The sequence below is a fragment of the Hypanus sabinus genome, chromosome 6 (assembly GCF_030144855.1).
Source record: "Hypanus sabinus isolate sHypSab1 chromosome 6, sHypSab1.hap1, whole genome shotgun sequence".
In the NCBI taxonomy this organism is placed as follows: domain Eukaryota; kingdom Metazoa; phylum Chordata; class Chondrichthyes; order Myliobatiformes; family Dasyatidae; genus Hypanus; species Hypanus sabinus.
In genome coordinates, this window is record NC_082711.1 from 64,172,927 (window position 1) to 64,194,461 (window position 21,535).

The 21,535-nt window shown below is 42.5% G+C and overlaps 1 protein-coding gene across 1 annotated transcript in view; it reads left to right on the plus strand.

Annotated features, from left to right (window-relative positions):
- LOC132395539 (tomoregulin-1-like) overlaps window positions 1–21,535 on the plus strand; it is a 254,239-nt gene that overhangs the window by 112,211 nt on the left and 120,493 nt on the right. Inside the window, exon 2 of the mRNA XM_059972305.1 lies at window positions 3,810–3,901. Within this exon, the coding sequence (XP_059828288.1) occupies window positions 3,810–3,901 (92 nt within the window). The remainder of the gene's footprint in view (window positions 1–3,809; window positions 3,902–21,535) is intronic.

Here is a 21,535-nt window from a genome sequence, read left to right on the forward strand (position 1 = left end):
CCCAGCTGAAGTATGCCTTGCCGAGGGATTTATGATTGAAGGAAATAAAACTGTTTAAAGGCACTGATCTTTCCTTGGTGAAACTCTGCATCCAACTCTCTGCTCTTTTGGCAAAGCAGGAGTTATCGTGGACACAAGTTACTAATTCCTCATACGAAGATTAAATAAAGGTCAAATCTGTTTCACCATCGACATTAACTCTCCTTGATCCTCCAGCTTCCCGAACTTCGATAAATCTTCACTCTCTGACTGGACTCTAACTGGTAATATTGTAGCAAAACTGCCAGCAATAACCTTTGAGACTTAAGGCAGAAAGTAAAACTCCACTTCAAAACAAAACTGCGTCATAACATCGAATACGCTGTAAAACAGTCACTGGTGAATTCAACCCCAAAATGCCCCATGTCACAGGGAGGAGTTCTCCTTTTACACCCTGTTGAAAAAACTATCACATGACCTCTCACTGGTGGGAAAATTACGTCACTCCACCTCATGCCCAGCATAGCCTCAATTACATCATGGTCATGTGACAGGCACAAGATACCCACGGGTACGTAACATAAGAAATAAATTGTCTTGTTTTTGTAATCAAATCCTTAGATACAACTGTTTATCATCTCAGGAGTCTGAGAACATTTTTCACCCATTTACTCCATTAATTCAGTCCAAACTCATGTCCAACTGTCTTTCATGTCTTATGAAATATAGTGTCCTCCAGGAATGCACTGTTGGTGAGAATATTTGAAAGAATTATAACCTGAGATGTTCAATGTGTATATTTGCCTTATAACTATAATGTAGGGAACTGATTTTCACTCATCATTTTGCTAACGGAAAATTTTATGCATTGCTCTGTATGGATTTCTGGTCATTCATTTTAAACTTGGCCACTGGTTAGAAAAGACAGAGATTGCATTTTCAAAACATAATGGATTTATAGGTATTTGCTGAAAAACCCTGAAGATAGAAGAAATTTTATTCAATATCCAATGTTTATTGTCAAAAAAATTAGTTAAGTCCAGCTTTATTTTATTGGACTGTGACTAACTAGTTGTAACATTAATGTTCGGTTGGCTTTGTTGATTCTGTATGTTTAATATGAGTGTGCCAGGATCAGCCAGGTTGGTTGTGTTTTCAACTGGAGGCAAACTGTAAAACTTACACAGGGGAGAGAGTTGTGGAGATTCCAGCCAATGCTGAACCAGTTTTCAGAAGAAAGAAAGATGGCATACATAACTGGAGGAGTAGGTATTAGGAAGTAATCATTCCCATTAAACTTAGCTGATTCAATGCTATATTTTGGGGAATCAACCAATGGTTCATCTTGGCACATTTAGAAAGTTGATTTAAATCCTGCAGATAGGAATTTCACTCTCCCCAGTGCCATAGTAGGTCATTGTTGATTTCCATAATTTTGCCTCTGCTCAGGAAGAATAGGTTACCAAATGGCAATTATACACTTTTCTTCTTTATAGGCACTTCCTCAGGGTAGATAACTTGCTTCCATTCTGATATTCTGAGCTGTCCAGTGATGAATGAGACTAATGTAGTAGTGCAGGGTATTTTATTGACATATTGGGTTGTTGGATCATTCGTGAAGTTTATGAAGGCTTCCTTTTGTTCTAAATGCAAGGACACGAATGACATTGTTTGCTCAGTGGAATTGGCTGAGTGTAGTTAAAGGCTCATTACTGCTGATGTTAACCAAGGAGATGGATGTTGGTCTACTTATCCATCTGGTGAATTTGGAGGTCTTTGTAGAGACAGATATTTTTGTTGCCTACTTTGAGTGGTTCAGGTCTCTGAAGCATAACCATATAACCACATAACAATTACAGCATGGAAACAGGCCATCTCAGCCCTTCTAGTCCGTGCTGAACGCTTACTCTCACCTAGTCCCGCTGAACTGCACTCAGCCCATAACCCTCCATTCCTTTCCTTTTCCCCCAACTCTCAACTCATGTTATCTTGTTTGAATCTCCCCTACTCTCAATGGAAAAAGCTTATCCACGTCAACTCTATCTATCCCCCTGATAATTTTAAATACCTCTATCAAGTCCCCCCTCAACCTTCTACGCTCCAAATAATAAAGACCTAACTTGTTCAACCTTTCTCTGTAACTTAGGTGTTGAAACACAGGTAACATTCTAATAAATCTTCTCTGTACTCTCTCTATTTTGTTGACATCTTTCCTATAATTCAGTGACCAGAACTGTACACAATACTCCAAATTTGACCTCACCAATGCCTTGTGCAATTTTAACATTACATCCCAATTCCTATACTCAATGCTCTGATTTATAAAGGCCAGCATACCAAAAGCTTTCTTCACCACCCTATCCACATGACATTCCATCTTTAGGGAACTATGCACCAGTATTCCTAGATCACTCTGTTCTACAAAAGGGACAGCAAAACTCATTTTGGTATATCACAACATGGTACTGTATCATGAACTTAGACATGGCTTGTAATCTTAGATCATGATCATAAAAGTCACTTTTCCTCAGCTGACTGAAGGTTGTGCTGGTGCATTAAAAACATTGGTGAATTTCCACATCAATATCTGTCTTTGCCAAATTGTTGCTCTCAGGATATGGGGACTGGTCCATGTTTTTAAAGTTCAAAGTACATATATTATCAAAATATGTATGTTATACAAGCTTGACATTCATCTTCTTTCAGGCAGCCATAGAACAACAAACCTGAAAAAAATCATTTAAAAATAGACTAACATACACCCAATGTGCAGAGAGAAAAAAGACATAAATTGTGCAAGCAATACAAGCGAGCGACAGCATTCAGAACTAAAGTGAGGCCATAGACAGGAAGCCTGGAGTAGGCGGAGTAGGCCCACAGCCTCAGCCTTGGTTCACTTGGTGGGGCAAGTCGTTACAGAGCTCGCAGACACAAAACCCGTAACCACAGCCTCCATCTCAGTACTGCGGAGAGCAGAGTAAACATCACGGAGCAGTTCGACCCTCACCTCCAGTTCCCGACATTCAGCCTCTTCTATCCAGCCAGTCCAGGGTTTAACTTGTCTTTTAAGTGTTTGCCTGGGTCGGACCTGAACACGTTGTCAGAGAGCAGAGCTGTGAAATGTGAAGTAGGTTGTTAAAGAACCAACTTACCATTAGTGAACAACCTCCCATTAGATCTGAGGATTAGCTCCACTCCCGTGGAAAGTTTGTTGGAGATGAGGTGCAACAATGCAGAAAGAATCATAGTAAAGGCAAGTGTTTGTGTTCAAACTACTGTGTTGTAAAGACTTGTGTCAGAGCAACATTTGCCATGAGTCTTTACAATGCAGTAGTTTGAACTCAAACAACTTTGAAGTGCTGAGTAATACAAATAGAAATGACTAAAATCTTCAGAATTTTCATTCTAAAAGCCAGAAGTAGAAAATACTGGATTTGTGTATCAGATGGTAAAGGATAATTGCATGAAGGAAGAATTAAATCTGAGGAATTAACGGCATTATTTTTCATACATTGACTAACAGCTGGTGCTAGCATTTTTAAATTTTATCCTGGTTTAATGCTTTACCTGAATGCTTTAAAATTAAATTCCAGAAATGTTAACACTGAGCACACCAAGTCTTAATATGTCATAACATTTAATACACCTGGTTTTGAAATTGTAAGGCTCTTGTTAAAGTCTTGGTGCATAATCATTGTTGAAGTCAGCAATTATTAAGACAAAACATGGCTATATTTTAATGCATCAGATACTTAATTTGTGAAAAGTTGTGTATTTCAGAATAAATCAATTTTTCTGCCAAGTATTTAGATTTAAATCTCTTTTTGCAGATGATTTTAAAATATGTGACGAAACTACATGTAAATATGGTGGAGTCTGTAAGGAAGTTGGTGATGACTTGACATGCTCATGCCAGTTCCAGGTAAGTATATCTTTTTGTCTCTTTTTCTCATCTGAAGAAGGTGTTTCATTAATGTAGATAAAAATCAATGAAAACTGCTGATGCTAGAAATCTGAAATAAAAACAAAAAATGTTGGAAACACTCAGCAAGTCAGGCAGTATTTGTGGAAAGGGAAAAGTTAATGTTTTAATTCCAAGACATCTGAGTGTTTCCTGCATTTTAGTTCTTACTTCATCAATACAAGTTGCTTTTGATAGAGAATTGTAGACATTATTTATCAACTGCGGTGTTTTTTGGGGGTTGTTGCAGTCAGTAAGTTGTATGTCTATTTTCTACATGAAAACACTTCAAAAAGAACTTTTTTAGTTGTAAAGCAATTTGAGATGTCCTGAAGAAGTGAAACTAAGTAACTGTGTTTCTTTCTTTCTTTCTTTCTTTCTTTCTTTCTTTCTTTCTTTCTTTCTTTCTTTCTTTCTTTCTTTCTTTCTTTCTTTCTTTCTTTCTTTCTTTCTTTCTTCCTTCCTTCCTTCCTTCCTTCCTTCCTTCCTTCCTTCCTTCCTTCCTTCCTTCCTTCCTTCCTTCCTTCCTTCCTTCCTTCCCTACTTATTACTATTTTTATAATATACAGATATTCGTTAAAGAAGGAAATGAATACATTGTTAAAATATGTATGTCAACAAATATCATCTGGCTGAAATTACCACTGAAAGATTGCTCAACAACTTTAGGATGGAATTATCACTCCAATTAGTTTTGCTGGTAGCACAGTTAAAGAGTGTTGTAAAAGTTGAGTTTTATGTTACTGTAACTTTGAGAATTTCCGTCTCAAGCTGCCTACTCTTCATAGAGCATCCACCACATATTTATTTCATCTTACAGCCCTGAAGTAATACTGGGGCACCTTTTTAATGATGAGCAGTTGGCTAGTTTTATTTAAATAAAGTCTAAGCCCTGGAATAACTCTGGCATTTGCTATCATAACATACAACCTTCCAATGCTCTCTCAACCCCCTCCCACCAGGTTCCATCACAGATTTTGGTGGTTTCTCATGGCCATGTGGAAGAGCATTTCAGAGAGTATGGAGAACCTTGAGGCCTTGCATCAGATGCACACAGAAGGAGAAGAGGGAATGCAGCAACCCACAAACTACTCACCCATCTATCTGCTGGGTTAGCCACTTTCTGCTTTGTTTGTGGAAGAATCGGTCATTCCCACATTAACTTCCGTAGCCACTTGGAACTCATACAAGTAGAATAGAAATCAGGGGGATTGTTGTATGTCGAAGAAGTTCTAGGTTTGGTTTATTATAGTCACATGAGTTCAAGGGACAATCTTATGGAGGTCTGTTCAAGAGTCTGATAATAGTGATAATATTTCCAATTTGTATTTCTCTTTACTGACAGTGGCCCACTGATTTCTCAGCTCAAACAATGTTGTATACTAGTTAAAAACACAGTGATTAGTATGACAGATAGTGAGAAATGTCTCCTTAAAGTACGCACTTGCATTAATTCTTGTATTTGGAAGAGTACTTGTGGGATAATAACAAGATATGAAGATAAAAATCCAAACTTGTGGAAGTTTGGTATGAAGTATGACAGTTGTTGATGTTTGTGCAATGCATTGACTGGAAGCAACAGAGAATGAGAAGTAGGCTATTGTCAAAGTAAGCTATTTCTGCTTATGAAAATTAAAAATACTAATCATAACAAGTTATTATCATGTGGAATCTCCATATTTATACAGCACCCCTCCTCCATTGTAATTACCTGTATGCAACTCCTATCATTACATATGCCTTTAATTATTCAAGTGCAGAATCCACTGCCTGCTAATTCCACCCTTTGACTGCATTAATTCAATGTTTTTCGAATGCACTAGTACTCCACTGCAATGCCAGATATTTATTGGCAGTAAATATATTTGAAGCCAAAACCTTCTCTATAGTGTGTAAGAATGTAAAGGCACTATCAATTTTAAGGCTTAGGAAATACTCAAGACATTGTAGAAATACTCAAGACATTCCTGCTTTGGTCCGACAGGCGGTGATTGATATGTCCGTGGCCTAAGGTGGAAGGAGTCAATTTTAGAAAACCTAGCGCATTTATTTTTCAACATAGTCCCCTCCTACATTTACACACTTGGTCCAGCGGTCGTGGAGCATATGGATCTTGGACCTTCAGAAAGTGTCCACAAATGGGTGATTGATAAGTTTGTGGCCTGAGGTAGACAGAGATGAGTTATACAGCTCTCATTAAGTGCACATGCAGTTCTGCTCTTTGAGTGATTATGCAGAAAGTTTGAAGTTAATAACTCATCTCCTTCTACCTTAGGCCACAAACTTATCAATTACCCCTTGTATTAGCAAAGCTAGCATTTAATTTGGAGATGTCAGACCATTCACTTCAGTAGGGAGAAATCAAAATCAGAATAATCACAGAAAGTTTATGACACTGCAAAAAGCCATTTGGCCCATTATTACCTTGTCAATTGTAAAAGCTATCCACTTTAACCCCACCTTCCAATATAAAAGCATAAAATATTGATACAGAATTAAAACATTGGGCCCACTGAGTCTAGTCTGCGATTAATTCATGACTGATATTTTTGAACCCCATTATTCTGTTTTCTCCCTGTCACCCTTAACCTCCTTATCAATGAAGAGCGTCTTAAGCACACCCAGTGACACTTACTCCACAGCCCTCTATGGCAATAAATTTTATAGATTCATTCACCTGAGGAAATCCCTTCTAATTTTAGTTTTAAATGAATGTCGCTCCATTCTACAGCTGCACTCTTGGATCCTGGACTCTCTTACTAACGGTAGCATCGTCTCCATGTTCACTCTGTCCAGACCTTTTAGTATCCCGTAGGCTTCAGTGAAATCGCCCCTCATCCTTTTGAACGCCATCAAGTGCAAGCCTGGAGACGTGAAGCACTCCACCCAGGTTAGGCTTTTCATTTTCCTGAGATCATTCTCCAATGGGCATGCTCCAGAGCCAGCATATCGTTCTTGAGATATGGGGCCAACGATTGCTCACAATATCCAAAGGTGGTCTTACCAACACCTTATAAAGCCTCAACAGTACGTGTTTTAGTCATCTCAAAATGAGTGCTAACATTGCATTAACCTTCTTCACAACTGACTCAACCTTAAGGGCATCCTGAACTAGGAGTCCCCTTGCACTTCTGGTTTCAAAATTCTTTTCTCATCTAGAAGATAGTTTGCACCTTTATTGTTGCTTTCAAATTGCATTGCGTCTGTGGTCCTCCAGGTCATGGGCCGCCACGGTAGTGTAGTGGTTAGTGTGGTGCTGTTACAGCTCGGAGTGTTAGTGAGCTCTGAGTTCAATTCCAGCACCATTGGTAGGGAGTTAGTACGTCCTTCCATGGAATGTATGTGTTTTCCCCAGGTGTTCCAGTTTCCTCCCACAGCCCAAAGACAGACCAGGTAGTTTAATTGGTCACTGCATATTGTCTCGTGATTATGTTAGAATCATTAGCGTTTTTCAGGTGTGGCTTTGCTAAAACTGTATGCCACACCAGCTGAAGTTCAAATCAAATTTATTATCAAGGTCTGTATATTATATCATATACTACATTGAGATTCACTTTCTTTCAGACATTTACAGAAAAAAAGGCTAAAAAAATGCCTACTTCACATTGTATATCTAAATAAATAAATACTTTACATACGTAAGTACTTTCAAAATGTGAAGAGCGTTTCTGCCTCTCCTACTGTAGAAAACAACGTCCTTCAGACTTCTGCCACCTGTTGTGTGAAAACATTTCCTACATTTCCCCTTTAATTCCCTACCAATTAATTTAATTCATGATCCTGAGGAATATCAGAAATGCAAGCATAAGCAAGATTTTCAGGTTGCATATTGTATACATTTTCTGATGTTAAATGGTACCATTTGATCGTTTTGGATAGCAGTGATAAAAAGGACATGGAGGAGGAGACGTGTACTCGGGTAGAGTACCAGGGACAGCTAGTTTGACATATGAGAAACAATTAAAATAGATCAGGATTGCATTCTCTCGACTATAGAAAAATGGCAGGTATCTCACTGAAGTGTATAATTATCTTAGCAGGGGAGGTGTGAAGTTGTGATGTCTAGCATTGTGAGTCTTAGAATCCATAGTAAGGGATCTGATGAGGGAAAAAGATTTCATCCAGAAAGTATTGCATCTTTGAAATTCATGACCCAAGAGAGCTATGAAGACTCATTTGGTGTATATATTCAAAGCAAAGCAAGGTAGAACTTCCAGGCCTGAAAGTAATGAAGAGCTATAGGGTTAATGTAGGAAAGGGGAGAGAGGTGACAATAGCCATGATCCTTTCGAATTGTGGAGCAGTACAAGGGGCCAAATGGAGGGAGGCTTTGCTAAAACTGTATGCCACACCAGCTGAAGTTCAAATCAAATTTATTATCAAGGTCTGTATATTATACCATACACTACATTGAGATTCACTTTCTTTCAGACATTTACAGAAAAAATACAATGGAATTTTATGAAAAACTATACATAAACAAACTTAAGACTTGTCAACAACAATGTGAAAGGAAGACAAACTGTGCAGATAAAAATGAGTTGAAAACATGTTGAAAAGAGTCCTTGAAAGTGAGTCTGTAGATTGTAGAATTAGATCAGAGTAGTACAGAATAAAGATATCCACTCTGGTTCTGGTTTTTATTTAGTATTTCAGTAATAATGTAAGTATATTGTTCAAGTTCCTGGGTGTCAAGATCTCTGAGGATCTAACCTGGTCCCAACATATTGATGTAGACAAAAAGAAGGCAAGACGGTGGTTATACTTTATTAGGAGCTTGAAGGGATTTGGCATGTCAACAAATACACTCAAATGTGTCAGCGCTGGAAAAAATTAACAATGCGGAAGCACTGTAAAGCAGGATAACCAATAGTAACTGAAGGATGATTTACTGAAGTTGATTAAGATTATTCAGTGCACCACAGTTTCAAGTGTTGTGTAGTGGGAGAGGGATTTCAAAAGTCGCAAGCAGGGGCAGTTGGGACATTCTGCACACCCGAGGACATGTAAACTTGGATTTTATTTTAGTGAGGTGACCACATATGACATGGTGGCGTAATGACGTATGCCATTCATGCACTTTTACATATAACCCATAATTAATTATTTAAACAAAGAATGCTTAATCAGAATCCGAGTCAGGTTTATTATCACTGGCATATGATGTCAAATTTGTTGACTTAGCAGCAGCAGTTCAATGTAATACATAATCTAGCAGAGAGAGAAAAAAAATAATAAAATAAAAGATAATAATAAATAAACAAGTAAATAAATTATGTATGTTGAATAGATTTTTTAAAATGTGCAAAAACTGAAATACTGTACATTAAAAAAAAGTGAGGTAGTGTCCAAAGTTTGAATGTCCATTTAGGAATCAGATGACAGAGGGGAAGAAGCTGTTCCTGAATCACTGAGTGTGTGCCTTCAGGCTTCAGTGCCTCCTACCTGATGGTTACAGTGAGAAAAGGGCATACCCTGGGTGCTGGAGGTCGTTAATAATGGACACTGCCTTTCTGAGACACTGCTCCTTGAAGGTGTCCTGGGTACTTTGTAGGCTAGTACCCAAGATGGAGCTGACTAGATTTACAACTTTCTGCAGCTTCTTTCGGTCTTGTGCAGTAGCCCCTCCATACCAGACAGTGATGCAGCCTGTCAGAATGCTCTCCATGGTACAACTGTAGAAGTTTTTGAGTGTATTTGTTGACATGCCAAATCTCTTCAAACTCCTAATAAAGTATAGTCACTGTCTTGCCTTCTTTATAGTTGCACTGATATGTTGGGACCAGGTTAGCTCCTCAGAGATCTTGACATGCAGGAGCTTGATGCTGCTCACTCTTCCCACTTCTGATCCCTCTGAGGATTGGTATGTGCTCCTTTGTCTTACACTTCCTGAAGACCACTAAGAGCTCTTTCATCATACTGACGTTGAGTGCCAGGTTGTTCCTGCGACACCACTCCACTAGTTGGTATATCCCGCTTCTGTACACCCTGTCATCACCACCTGAGACCTGTTACAAACCCCGTAACTGGGTCACTTACCAGCAAAGATACAGAGGCCCGTTGAAGTCTGATGGTACTATCTTTAAAAGTCTTTATTTATAAAGGGGCACAAAAATAAGATTAATATAAGCATTCAGATAAAATATGTCATCAATACTCAATCGAAAAAACGCGTGGAGAGCAGCCCATTCAGAGAGGGTGAGGTTTTGAATTGGACAGAGGAGTGTTAAAGTGGAGATTGTTGATGTCTTGTCAGCAGGTAGCGATAAAAAGATCCAGAGCAGATAGAAGAGGAGGGTTGAAGATGGGAGAAAGAGTTATTGGTGTGGGCTCAAGAGTCCTTGCCAAAAAAGTAGGCATGGAGTTGGAGGTGATGGAAGAAATGCTCAGCATCATGGGGAACTTATTGAGAAGCGGGGGCAGGGGGACAAAGAGATGTAAAGCAAGCTTTTAGCATGTTGGCCTTCATAAATCAAGCACCTCCACTCCATCTGCCAAAAGGTGAATATCCCCGTTGCTAACCATTTTAATTTCTATTCCCATTCCAATCTGACGTGTCAGAGTCAGAGAATTTGAATCAGAATTAGGTTTTCTATGATTACCATATGTAGTGAAATTTTGTTAACTTTGTGGCAACAGTACGATGCAAAAGAAAGAAAAAGAAAACCATGAACTACAGCCTCTTCTTTTGCTATGATGAGGCCACACTCAGGTTGGAGGAGCAACATCTCATATTCCTTCTAGGTATCTTCCAACCTGATGGCATGAACAACAATTTCTCCTTCTGATAAACACAATCTGCCTAAAGAAATAACACACAAACAATTGTACTTTTCATGTCTTTATTGAACACATTGTTTAATCATTCACAGTCCAGGCTGTAAATAATATGTGAACCCCTGTATTTAATAATTGGTAAGAATCCTTTAGCAGCAATAACCTCCACCAAGCATTTCCTGTAGCTGCTGATCAGACGCACATTGCCAAGGAAGAATTTTAGGCCATTCCTCCATACAAAACTCTTTCAGTTCATCAGTTTTTCTGGCATCCTTGCGTGAACAGCCCTCTTCATGACTCTTCAAGTCATGCCAAGCATATCAATTGGGTTAAGTTCTAGACTTTGACTTGGCCATTCCAAATACAAATTTTCTTCTTTTTAGACTATACTGTTGTAGATTTACTCTTGCATTTTGGATCATTGTCTTGTTGCATCATCCAACTTCTGTTAAGCTTCAGGTGATGGACCATTACCCTGACAATCTCCTGTAGAATGTCCTGATACAATTGTGAATTCATTGTTTCCTCAATGATTGCAAGCTGTCCAGGCCCTGAGGCAGCAAAGCAGCCCCAACCCATGATGCTCTTTCCACCATGTTTCATAGTTGTGGTGAGGTTTTAGTGTTAGGGTGCAGTGCCCTTTTTCTTCCAAACACAACAGTGTGCGTTTCTGCCAAAAAGTTCAACTTTTGTCTCGTCTGTCCACAGAACATTGTAATATTGTTCCAAAAGCATTGTGGAACATCCAGGTGGTCTTTTGCAAACTTGAGATGAGCAGCAATGTTTTTTTTTTGGAGAGCGGTGGTTTCCTCCATGGTGTTCTTCCACGAGCACCATTCTTGTTCAGTGCTTTTCTTATAGTGGGCACATGAACAGAGGCTTTAGCAAGTTCTAGAGATTTCTGCAGGTCTTTTGCTGTTACCCTTGGGTTCTTTTTTGTCTCTGTCTCCTTCAGCATTCCATGTTGTGCTCTTTGTATGATATTTGCAGGATGCCCTCTCCTAGTGAGAGTATCAACAGTACTGAATTTCCTCCATTTTCTTGTAATAAATTTCACTTGTTGTGTACTGATGAAGACTCAGGTCTTTAGATATGCTTTAGTAGCTTTTTCCAACTTCATGCGTCTCCACAATTCTTTTTCTAAGATTCACTGAAAGTTTTTTTGATCAAGACATCATAGACATTTAATACCCTGGTTCATATATTTTACTGTTATGTTGTATGTATTTTATTTTGTGCAGCTCTGTAAGAGCTGTTTGTTGTGCTTTCAGCCTGTTGGTGTTATTGTTGAAGATAAGGGATGATGTGGAATGAGTGCCATCCAATTAGCGGGAGGTTTCTCTTGGCGAGGTCCTGGGTTTTTTGTTCGAGAGGAGATGTAGAGAGAAGACACTGGGGTGAACCGGTCATAGCATATGATCCAGTGGGAGACTCATTTGCTCGAGATGGATTGTGAGCAACGTTTGGAAAGTGGAGTATGCTCTCACGTTGACTGAGGACCCAGTGCATGAGTGACAAAGTTGTTCAACACGAGTTCCTACTTGTTCACATTTGACTGTTTAATTGGAATGGGCCCTTTTTTTTGTTATTCTTTACTAACCCTTCAGTTAAGATTCATAAACATAATTCCTTTAATCATATGCAGTGTACTGTCTGTTATTTCGTGGCATTAATTTGTAACAGGGTAGCAAATGACACAGTGTCCACACAAACCGAGGTTTGGGGTGGGATCCAGTGCGCCTCAATCTCTAAAACTTGGCGGGGCCGGAGGTTGTCTTCCCTAGATTTACGCAGCCAAGGGAACCGGGGTGTTTCAAACGTAAACAGATCTTTCTTGAGACGAGCAGGCTCTGTCAGTAACCTGACTTTGTGTATCTTTTTTATAGGGCAGGGCACCTCTCCAACCCACACCCCCAATCTCATCTCATTGATTGGAATAACTGACTCCAAATAACTTTTGTAGATGACATTATCACAGAGGTTCATGTACCTTTCAGAGCCTAGAATGTAATTGTTTAGATGATGTTCTGAGTATTGATGAGAAAAAGTACATTTGTTTGTATGTTAGTAGTTTAGGCAGATAGTGTTTATCTATTATTGTGATTTAGATAAAGATCAGACCACATTTTATGAGTAGTTCATGCAAAACACCAAATAATTGCAAAGGGTTTACGAACTTATTCTTGCAACTGTATATCACTCAGAATTTTGTATACATCTATCAAATCTCCTGTAGTGATGTGCTACATACAGAGCTAGAGACAACGACACGCAGTTGGTAAGTCATTTCAAGACTAGTTTATTCAAACTTCACGGTGCTGGCATTTAATCCCCAGCGCCCGCCCTCTCCGGGTGGAAATGATGTCAGAGGGGCATTACCAAAGTCTCTCCCCGCGCGCTGGCTATTTGTGAGCCGGTTTGCCTGTGCAGAAAGTGGGTCACCACATAACACCTCCCCAGAACCGGCAATACACCCCCCAATGTCCACAGTTTGGATCAGCCTCTGTTTGGGAGGTCTGCCTCTGCGCCGCGGTGCCTGAAACTTGACCGGCTGCACCAAGTCCACATGGGCTGGTTTGAGTCGGTCCACCGTGAAAACCTCCTCTTTCCCCCCAATGTCCAGAACGTATGTGGACCCGTTGTTGTTGATCACCTTGAACGGCCCCTCGTAGGGCCGCTGTAGTGGTGCCTGGTGTCCACCCCTACGTACAAACACAAACTTACAGTTCTGCAGGTCTTTGGGTACATGGGTCGTGGTCCGTCCGTGCTGTGGTTGGTACGGGGGCCAGGTTGCCGATCCTTTCGCGTAGTCTGTTCAGGACTGCTGTGGGTTCTTCCTCTTGCCCCCTTGGGGCTGGTATGAACTCTCCTGGGACGGCCAGGGGTGTGCCGTACACCAACTTGGCCGATGAGGCGTGCAGATCCTCTTTGGGCGCCGTACGAATTCCAAGCAGGACCCAAGGAAGCTCGTCCACCCAGTTAGGTCCTCTCAGGCGGGCCATGAGAGCCAACTTCAAGTGACGGTGGAAGCGTTCCACCAGTCCGTTCAACTGTGGGTGGTAGACAGTTGTGTGGTGTAGCTGCGTTCCCAACAGGCTGGCCACAGCCGACCACAGGCTGAAGGTGAACTGGGCGCCTCTGTCGGAGGTAATGTGGGCCAGTACCCCGAAGCATGCTACCCAGGTTGCAATCAGTGCTCGGGCGCAGGAATCGGCAGATGTGTTGGTGAGCGGGACCGCCTCTGGCCACCTCGTGAACCGGTCTACCATTGTTAGGAGGTACCGCGCTCCTCGGGACACTGGTAGGGGGCTCACGATATCCACATGAATGTGGTCGAACCTCCGGTGGGTGGGTTCGAACTGCTGCAGCGGGGCTTTAGTGTGCCGCTGCACCTTGGCTGTTTGGCACTGCGCGGATGTTCTGCCCCATTCACTGACCTACTTGCGAAGTCCGTGCCACGCGAACTTGCTGGAGACCAGCCGGACAGTTGTCCTGATAGATGGGTGCACCAAACCGTGTATGGAGTCAAAAACTCACTGCCTCCAGGCTGCCGGGATGATGGGGCGAGGTTGGCCGGTAGCCACGTCGCACAGGGGGATCCTCTCACCTGGGCCTACGAGAAAGTCTTGCAGCTGCAAACCCGAGACTGTGGTCCTGTAGCTGGGCATCTCGTCGTCTGCCTGCTGCGCCTCCGCCAGTGCTGCATAGTCCACCCCCAGGGACAGGGCCTGGACAGCTGGTCTGGAGAGTGCATCCGTCACGACGTTGTCCTTTCCCGAGACATGCTGGATGTCCGTCGTGTACTCGGAGATGTAGGACAGATGTCGCCGCTGGCGAGCCGACCAGGGATGGGACATCTTCGTGAACGCGAAGGTCAACGGTTTGTGGTCTGTGAACGCGGTGAACGGCCTGCCTTCTAAGAAGTACCTGAAATGCTGGATTGCCAGATACAGTGCCAACAGCTCCCGGTCGAAAGCACTGTACTTGAGTTCGGGTGTTCGTAGGTGCTTGCTGAAGAACGCCAGGGGTTGCCAGCGCCCCTCGATGAGTTGCTCCAGCACCCCACCGACTGATGTGTCGGATGCATCCACCATGAGGGTGGTCGGAACGTCCGTTCTGGGGTGCACCAGCATTGCGGTATCTGCCAAGGCTTCCTTGGCTTTAACGAAAGCGGCCATAGACTCCTCATCCCAAGTAATGTCCTTGCCTTTACGCGACATCAGACTGTACAAAGGGCACATGACACGGGCTGCTGAGGGGAGGAAATGGTGGTAGAAGTTCACCATACCAATGAACTCCTGCAGGCCTTTAACCGTGTTGGGCTGGGCAAAGTGGCGGATCGCGTCTACCTTGGCGGGCAGAGGTGTTGCCCCGTCTTTGGTAATCCTGTGGCCCAGGAAGTCGATGGTATTGAGACCAAACTGGCATTTGGCCAGGTTGATCGTGAGGGCGAAATCACTCAGGCGGGAGTCGAGCTGGCAGAGGTGGGACAGATGCTCCTGACAACTACTGCTGGCTACGAGGATGTCGTCCAAATAGATGAACGCAAAGTTCAGGTCGTGTCCCACCGCATCCATTAGCCGCTGGAACGTCTGTGCGGCATTCTTCAGGCATTCGGAGGAACTCGAACAGGCCAAATGGGGTAATAAGTGCTATTTTGGGGATGTCTTCAGGGTGCACCGGGATTTGATGGTATCCCCAGACGAGGAGTGGTTGGGCCACGGCGGCCAGTGTGAAGTCCCACGTGAACTGGCTGGCGCTGAACTGCAGCTGCACTGTGTTGGTGCCGTTGGTCCGTATCGTGCTGCCATTGCGGCCCTCAGGGTGGGTCCTGGCTTCCTGTTGCAGGTGTCGTATCCCATCAGGTCCACTCAGGTGTCGATTAAGAAGCGGCGTCCCGACTGTTTGTCCCAGGTGTACAAGAGGCCGTCCTGGTGGCCAGCCACCATAGCCTTTAGCAGCAGCTGGCTCTGGCCCTGGCCCTTGCAGGGTGGGTGACAACGACGGGCTTTTGTGCCCCACTGCTGGTGGTAGAAACACCACTGTTCACTGTCCTCCTCACTCCTGCCTCTGTGTTGTTTGCGCCCCCCTGCCAGGCCTGGTCTGGTCTGCTATTGGGTGCGTGGCCTGGTAATCTGACTGACGGACGCCACGCTCTCCCTCTTGGCTTTCCACAGCACGTCTGCCCAGGCCGCCACCTTCCGGGGGTAGCTGAAATCTGCATTGGCCAGCAGCAGATGTATGTCCTCGGGCAGTTGCTCTAGGAACGCTTGCTCAAACATGAGGCAGGGCTTGTGTCCGTCAGCCAGGGCCAGCATCTCTTTCATCAATGCTGACGGCAGTCTGTCTCCCAAACCGTCCAGGTGAAGCAGGCGGGCACCCTGCTCACGCTGTGAGAGGCCAAAGGTCCCAATGAGCAGCACTTTGATGCTTCATATTTGCCTTCTTCCGGGGGCGACTGTATGAAATCCGCATCCTGGGCGGCCGTCTCCTGGTTCAGGGCGCTCACCACGTGATAGTAACGCGTGGAATCAGAGGATATCTGCCAAATCTGGAACTGGGCATCTGCTTGGCTAAACCACACGCGTGGTCGCAACATCCAGAAAGTTGGCAGTTTTAGCGAAACTGCGTGAACGGATGAAGAGTCGGTCATCTTTGATCCAAATCCCGTTTGGACCGTCGGGGTCACCAATGTAGCAATGTACTACATACAGAGCTAGAGACAACACGCAGTCGATAAGTCATTTCGAGACTAGTTTATTCAAACTTCGCGGCGCTGGCATTTAATCCCTAGTGCCCGCCCTCTCCGGATGGAAATGATGTCAGAGAGGCATTACCAAAGTCTCTCCCCGCGCGCTGGCTATTTGTGAGCCGGTTTGCCTGTGCAGAAAGTGGGTCACCACACTCCCCTAATTGTTCCTTGATCCAGGGAATAAATACCTACCTATTCAACCAACTATAGATAGGGTATTTTCCACTGAGGTTAGGTGAGATTGGAACTGGATGTCATGGGTTAAGGGTGAAAGGGGGACGTGAGGGGGAAGCTCTTCACTCACAGGGTGGTGAGAGTGTGGAACGAGCTGCCAGGGGAGTGGTGGATGTGGGTTTGCTTTCAACATTTAAAAGACATTTGGTTGGGGACGTGGATGGGAGGGGAATGAAGGGCTATGGTACAGGTGCAGATCAATGGGACTAGGCAGATTAATAGTTTGGCATTGACTAGGTGTTTCTGTCCTGTTGGTTCTGTGGCACAGCAACTCTATTATGAAAAGCTTAGAAAAATTAATTAGGATGGACCTTGTTCCCTTAGCAGAGGGATCAAAAGACAGGAAGCAAAGGTTTAGGAGTTAGTTCCCGTGTGAAAGGAGGCCATCTGTCTGTGAAATCAATATGGCTATGTAAAACAGATAGAAATGTGAATTTGTGGTAAGGATCTGAAAGTGAAAAGAAGTCGTATTTCCAATATCTTAATACTAACTGGGATACACATATTGTAAAGAGTACAGAGTAGACAGAATTTCTACGCTATGTCCAGGACAATCCAACATGCAGCAAATCCAACCGGAGGAGTACTTCTCAATTAGGTTCAGTGAATGATGCTTGACTGATGCCCTTTATTTTGGTAGTGATCATAATTCAGTTAGTTTTATCATAGTTATGGAGAAATGACAAAGAAAAGAGTCATGATGCTATATTGAAGGAAGACAAATTGGGGAAGTAATTTAACAAATTGGACTGGAAGCAGCTACTTGAAAATAAATCAGTGTCAGAGTAGCGTGAGATGTTAGAAAAGGGGATTCAAAGGTGTTCTGCGTAAAGGAGAGATATCACTTCCTAATAAATAGTATCCTGGATAACATAATGCACAGGTAGTAGGGGGGTGCCACAATAGCATAGTGGTTGACGCGATTCTATTGCAGCCTGGGGCGCCAGAGTCTGGAATTCTATTCCAGCTTCCTGTATAAGGAGCCTCTGCACGTCCACCCTGTAGAATGCATAGGTTTTCTCTGTGACCTCTGGTTTAAGGATGTACCAGGTAGGTTAATTAGACAACATAAGTTGTCCCGTCATTAGATTAGGGTTTTTCTTTATTTAGCAATACAGCGTGGAGTTGGCCCTTCCTGACACCCTAGCAACCTCCTGACAACCCCGATTAACTCTAACAAAATCACGGGACAATTTACAATGACCGATTAACCTGCCCATACTGGTATGTGTTTTGGACTGTGGCAGGAAGCTGGGAAGACCCAGAGAAAACCCACACATTCCACAGGGAGGATGTAGAGAACGGCACCAGAACTGAACTCCAAATCCTGAGCTGTAATAGCATCACACTAACCCCTACGCAGTCAGGGTTGTCGGGGTTCAGTGAGCAGTGCAACTCGAGGGGCCAGAAGGGCCTATTCTAAGCTGTATCTCCAAAATATAAAAATAAAAGGAAAGATTCAGTGGGATAAAAGAAACAAAACAATCAATAGAGTAAGTCAGAAAGAGTAGGGGTGAAAGTGCAGAAATGAAATTTAAGAAGAAATTAGGAAAGTAAAGAGTGTGTATGAATAAAGAAAAAATCAAAGAAAATGGGAAGACATATAAAGAGTAAGAGGATAAGCAGGGGAAGATTCGGCTGAGTCTGAGGAATTGAAAAGGAAACAGAGGGTATGTGAGTTTAATTCTTAATGAGATTTTGTGACAACCTTCACAAAAAGTGGATCATGCTGATGCAATTAAGGATGGAGATTATGAAATATTATCGGGATAAATATTGCAAGAGAAGAAGTATTAAAAGGTTTAGCATTTTTGAACGTGCATAAATGAAAAGGCGCATGAAAATATATCCCGAGTTAAAGTAAGCAGAGGAAGAAATTGTCAAAGCTCTGACAATCATATTTTATCCACCTTGGCAAAAAGAGAAGTGCTAAATGATTGGGAGGTTACTAACATTATATCACAATTTAAGAAATATATATCAAGAGTGTGTGGTGAAGATTTATGAGGATATTTTTGGGGCTGGAAAATATTAATAATGAGGGAAGGTTGGATAGGTTGTGATTTTTTTCTTTGAAACAAAGAAAAAGTGTATGAAGTGAAGATTATCACAGGCTTAGAGAATAAATAGAATAGACTTCATTCTCTTAGCAGAGGGATCAAAAACAGGTAGTATAGATTTTCAGAAAGACTTGGCATGGAGGGAAGCCACCTGGCCTGTCAAATTGTTTCTGGATCAATTAGAATAATCCAGTTTGTTTCCTCACCCTCATTCTCTATCCACATCCCTGCAAACTCTTTCCTTTGGGATAATAATTCAGTTTATTTCCACAAATTAAAATTGAATCTGCCTCCGCTGTCACCCCTGGCCATGTATTCCAGATTCTACCCAGTCAGTGGATTAAAAAAAAGCAGGCCTGTACTCCGGTCATTTCTCATTCTTTTGTCAATCCCCTTAATTTTATTTCCCCAAGTTATTGATCTTTACATCAATGGGAACAATCTCTCTACCTTGATTATAAGCTTTGCGTTTATAAATCCACTCCACCGCCCCCCCCCCCCCCCACCATCAAATGTTCCAAGGAGAACAACCCTGGTTTGTCATCATTTCCTCTTCCCTGGACTCATTTGGAAAATCTCTTTTGTACCTTCTACAAAACAATTATATCCTTCCTTACTTAAGGCACCCAGAACTATATATAGTATTCCAGTTGTGGCCAAACCATTGTTTTATAGATGAACATGACTTCCCTGATCTTGCATTGTCCTCCTTCATTTATAAAGTCCAGGACCCCATTAGTTTGTTTCTTAACTTCCTCTGCCATGTTCAACAAACAATGCAGATGCACCCCAGTCATGTCTGTTTTGTACCGTTTAGAACTGTGTGCTCCTGTTTAGAACATTTGTATTGGGACTGCTTCTTTTCACATTATAGATCGGAGATCTAGATGATGGAATTAGTATCTTTGTGGTCAGTTTGCTGATGATACAACAATAGGTGGGGGCGGGTAGTGTTCAGGAAGCAAGGAATCTGAGGATGGACTTAGACAGATTGGGAAATGGACAAAAAATGGTGGATTGAATATAGTTTGGGAAGTATATGGCCATGCCATTTGGTAGAAGGAATAAAAACATAGGCTATTTCCTAACCAGAGAGAAAATCAAGAATCAGATGTGTAAAAGGTCTCGGGAGTCCTTGTGCAGATCCCCTGTAGATTAAATGCAATGTTATAATTCATTTTGAGAGAACTAGAATATAAGAGCCAGGATATACTGCTGAGGCTTTATAAGGCATTGGTCAGACAGCACTTGGAGTATTGTGAGTAAGTTTGGGTCTGTTATCTAATCAAACGTTCTGGCGTTGGAGTGGATCCAGAGGAGGTTGACAAGAGTGGTTCTGGGAATAAATGATTCCGGGTGAACGTATGTGGAACATCTGATGGCTCTGGGTTTGTACTTTCTGGAGTTTAAAAGAATGAGGGGAGGATCTCATTCAAACCTATTGAATATTGATAGGCCTGGACAGAGTGGATGTGGAAAGGATTTTTCTATAATTGGACAATTAGGACTAAAGAGCACAGCCTGATTATAGAGGGACTTCCATGTAGGACAGAAATGAGGAGGAATTTCTGCAGCCAGAGTGCGGTGAATCTGTGGAATTTATTCCCACGGACGGGTGTGGAGATCAAGTCATTGAGTCTATTTAATGTGGAGGTTGATAGTTCTTGATTAGTCACGATGTCAGGAGAAGGCAGGAAAATGGGTTTCAGAAGGATAATAAGTCAGCCATGACGGAATGTCGGAACAGACTCAATAGGCCAAGTGGCCTAATTCTGCTCTCATACCTTATGGTCTTATTATCTTCAACCTTCTGCATCAATACTAGGACTCACTTCTCACAGGACTTTGAACTCTAAGCCTTGAACTCCAGATTCACTTGGACCACCAACCTGGAGGGGTCAGCAGCCTTCGTCCACTGGCCCGATGACCTTTGTCGTTGACCACAGTGATCACTGGTGATCGCTGGTGTTCATCCTCAGTGCCTACCAACACAACATCCTTTCATGGGGGCTGTTGGACTTCAACTGCAGAGCACTCAGACCTGGAATCCAACCACCAGCTCCTGTCCCTGATGTTTTATTCGCTGTCCCAATATCTAACTCCCCTTCATTCCTGAGCTTAAACCCTAACCTGACACATTACTCCCTAAGCTGACCCTAAAACCATCTCTAGGAGCCTAAAAATCAGCTTAAGTCTGATTCATAATGTTGGCGGACATTGCAACCTGGCACCATCTTGACCAGCCAGTGCAAGATCTCTGTGGTGGCCATCAATGGCCCATGGGTAAGGCATGGTTAAGAGATCAGAGGTGCATTGCTCAGTTCACTGTGAGGTGTCATGAGAATCTGGGTAGGTTACTGACATATCTGCAAGCCTTTCATTTCAATGTTTTGAGATTATGACCTTTGTGCTGATCAAGTCCAAGTCTTGCAGTACTCTAAAGGAAGCATATGTTAAGGAATGACATCAACCTGCTTTGCAAAGATAAATATTCTCAGGAAGTGCCCAGACAAATCTGAGTATTACCATGATTCAATAAGACGCAGTTTGCAAGTTATCTTGTGCTCTGTTTTCTAAAATTGATTGGCATGCATTTGGGAATGAAACAACGTCATGCAATATTTCTTTCCGATTTTGGATGTGAACTGGCTTTATTTGTTATATGTATTCAGAAACATTTTCTTTGAATTTCCCTGTACCTGATTCTCTTTTGACCATGCATCTCCTGCAATAATCATCTAGATATAACTGTTCCCTTTCAACCGTTGATTG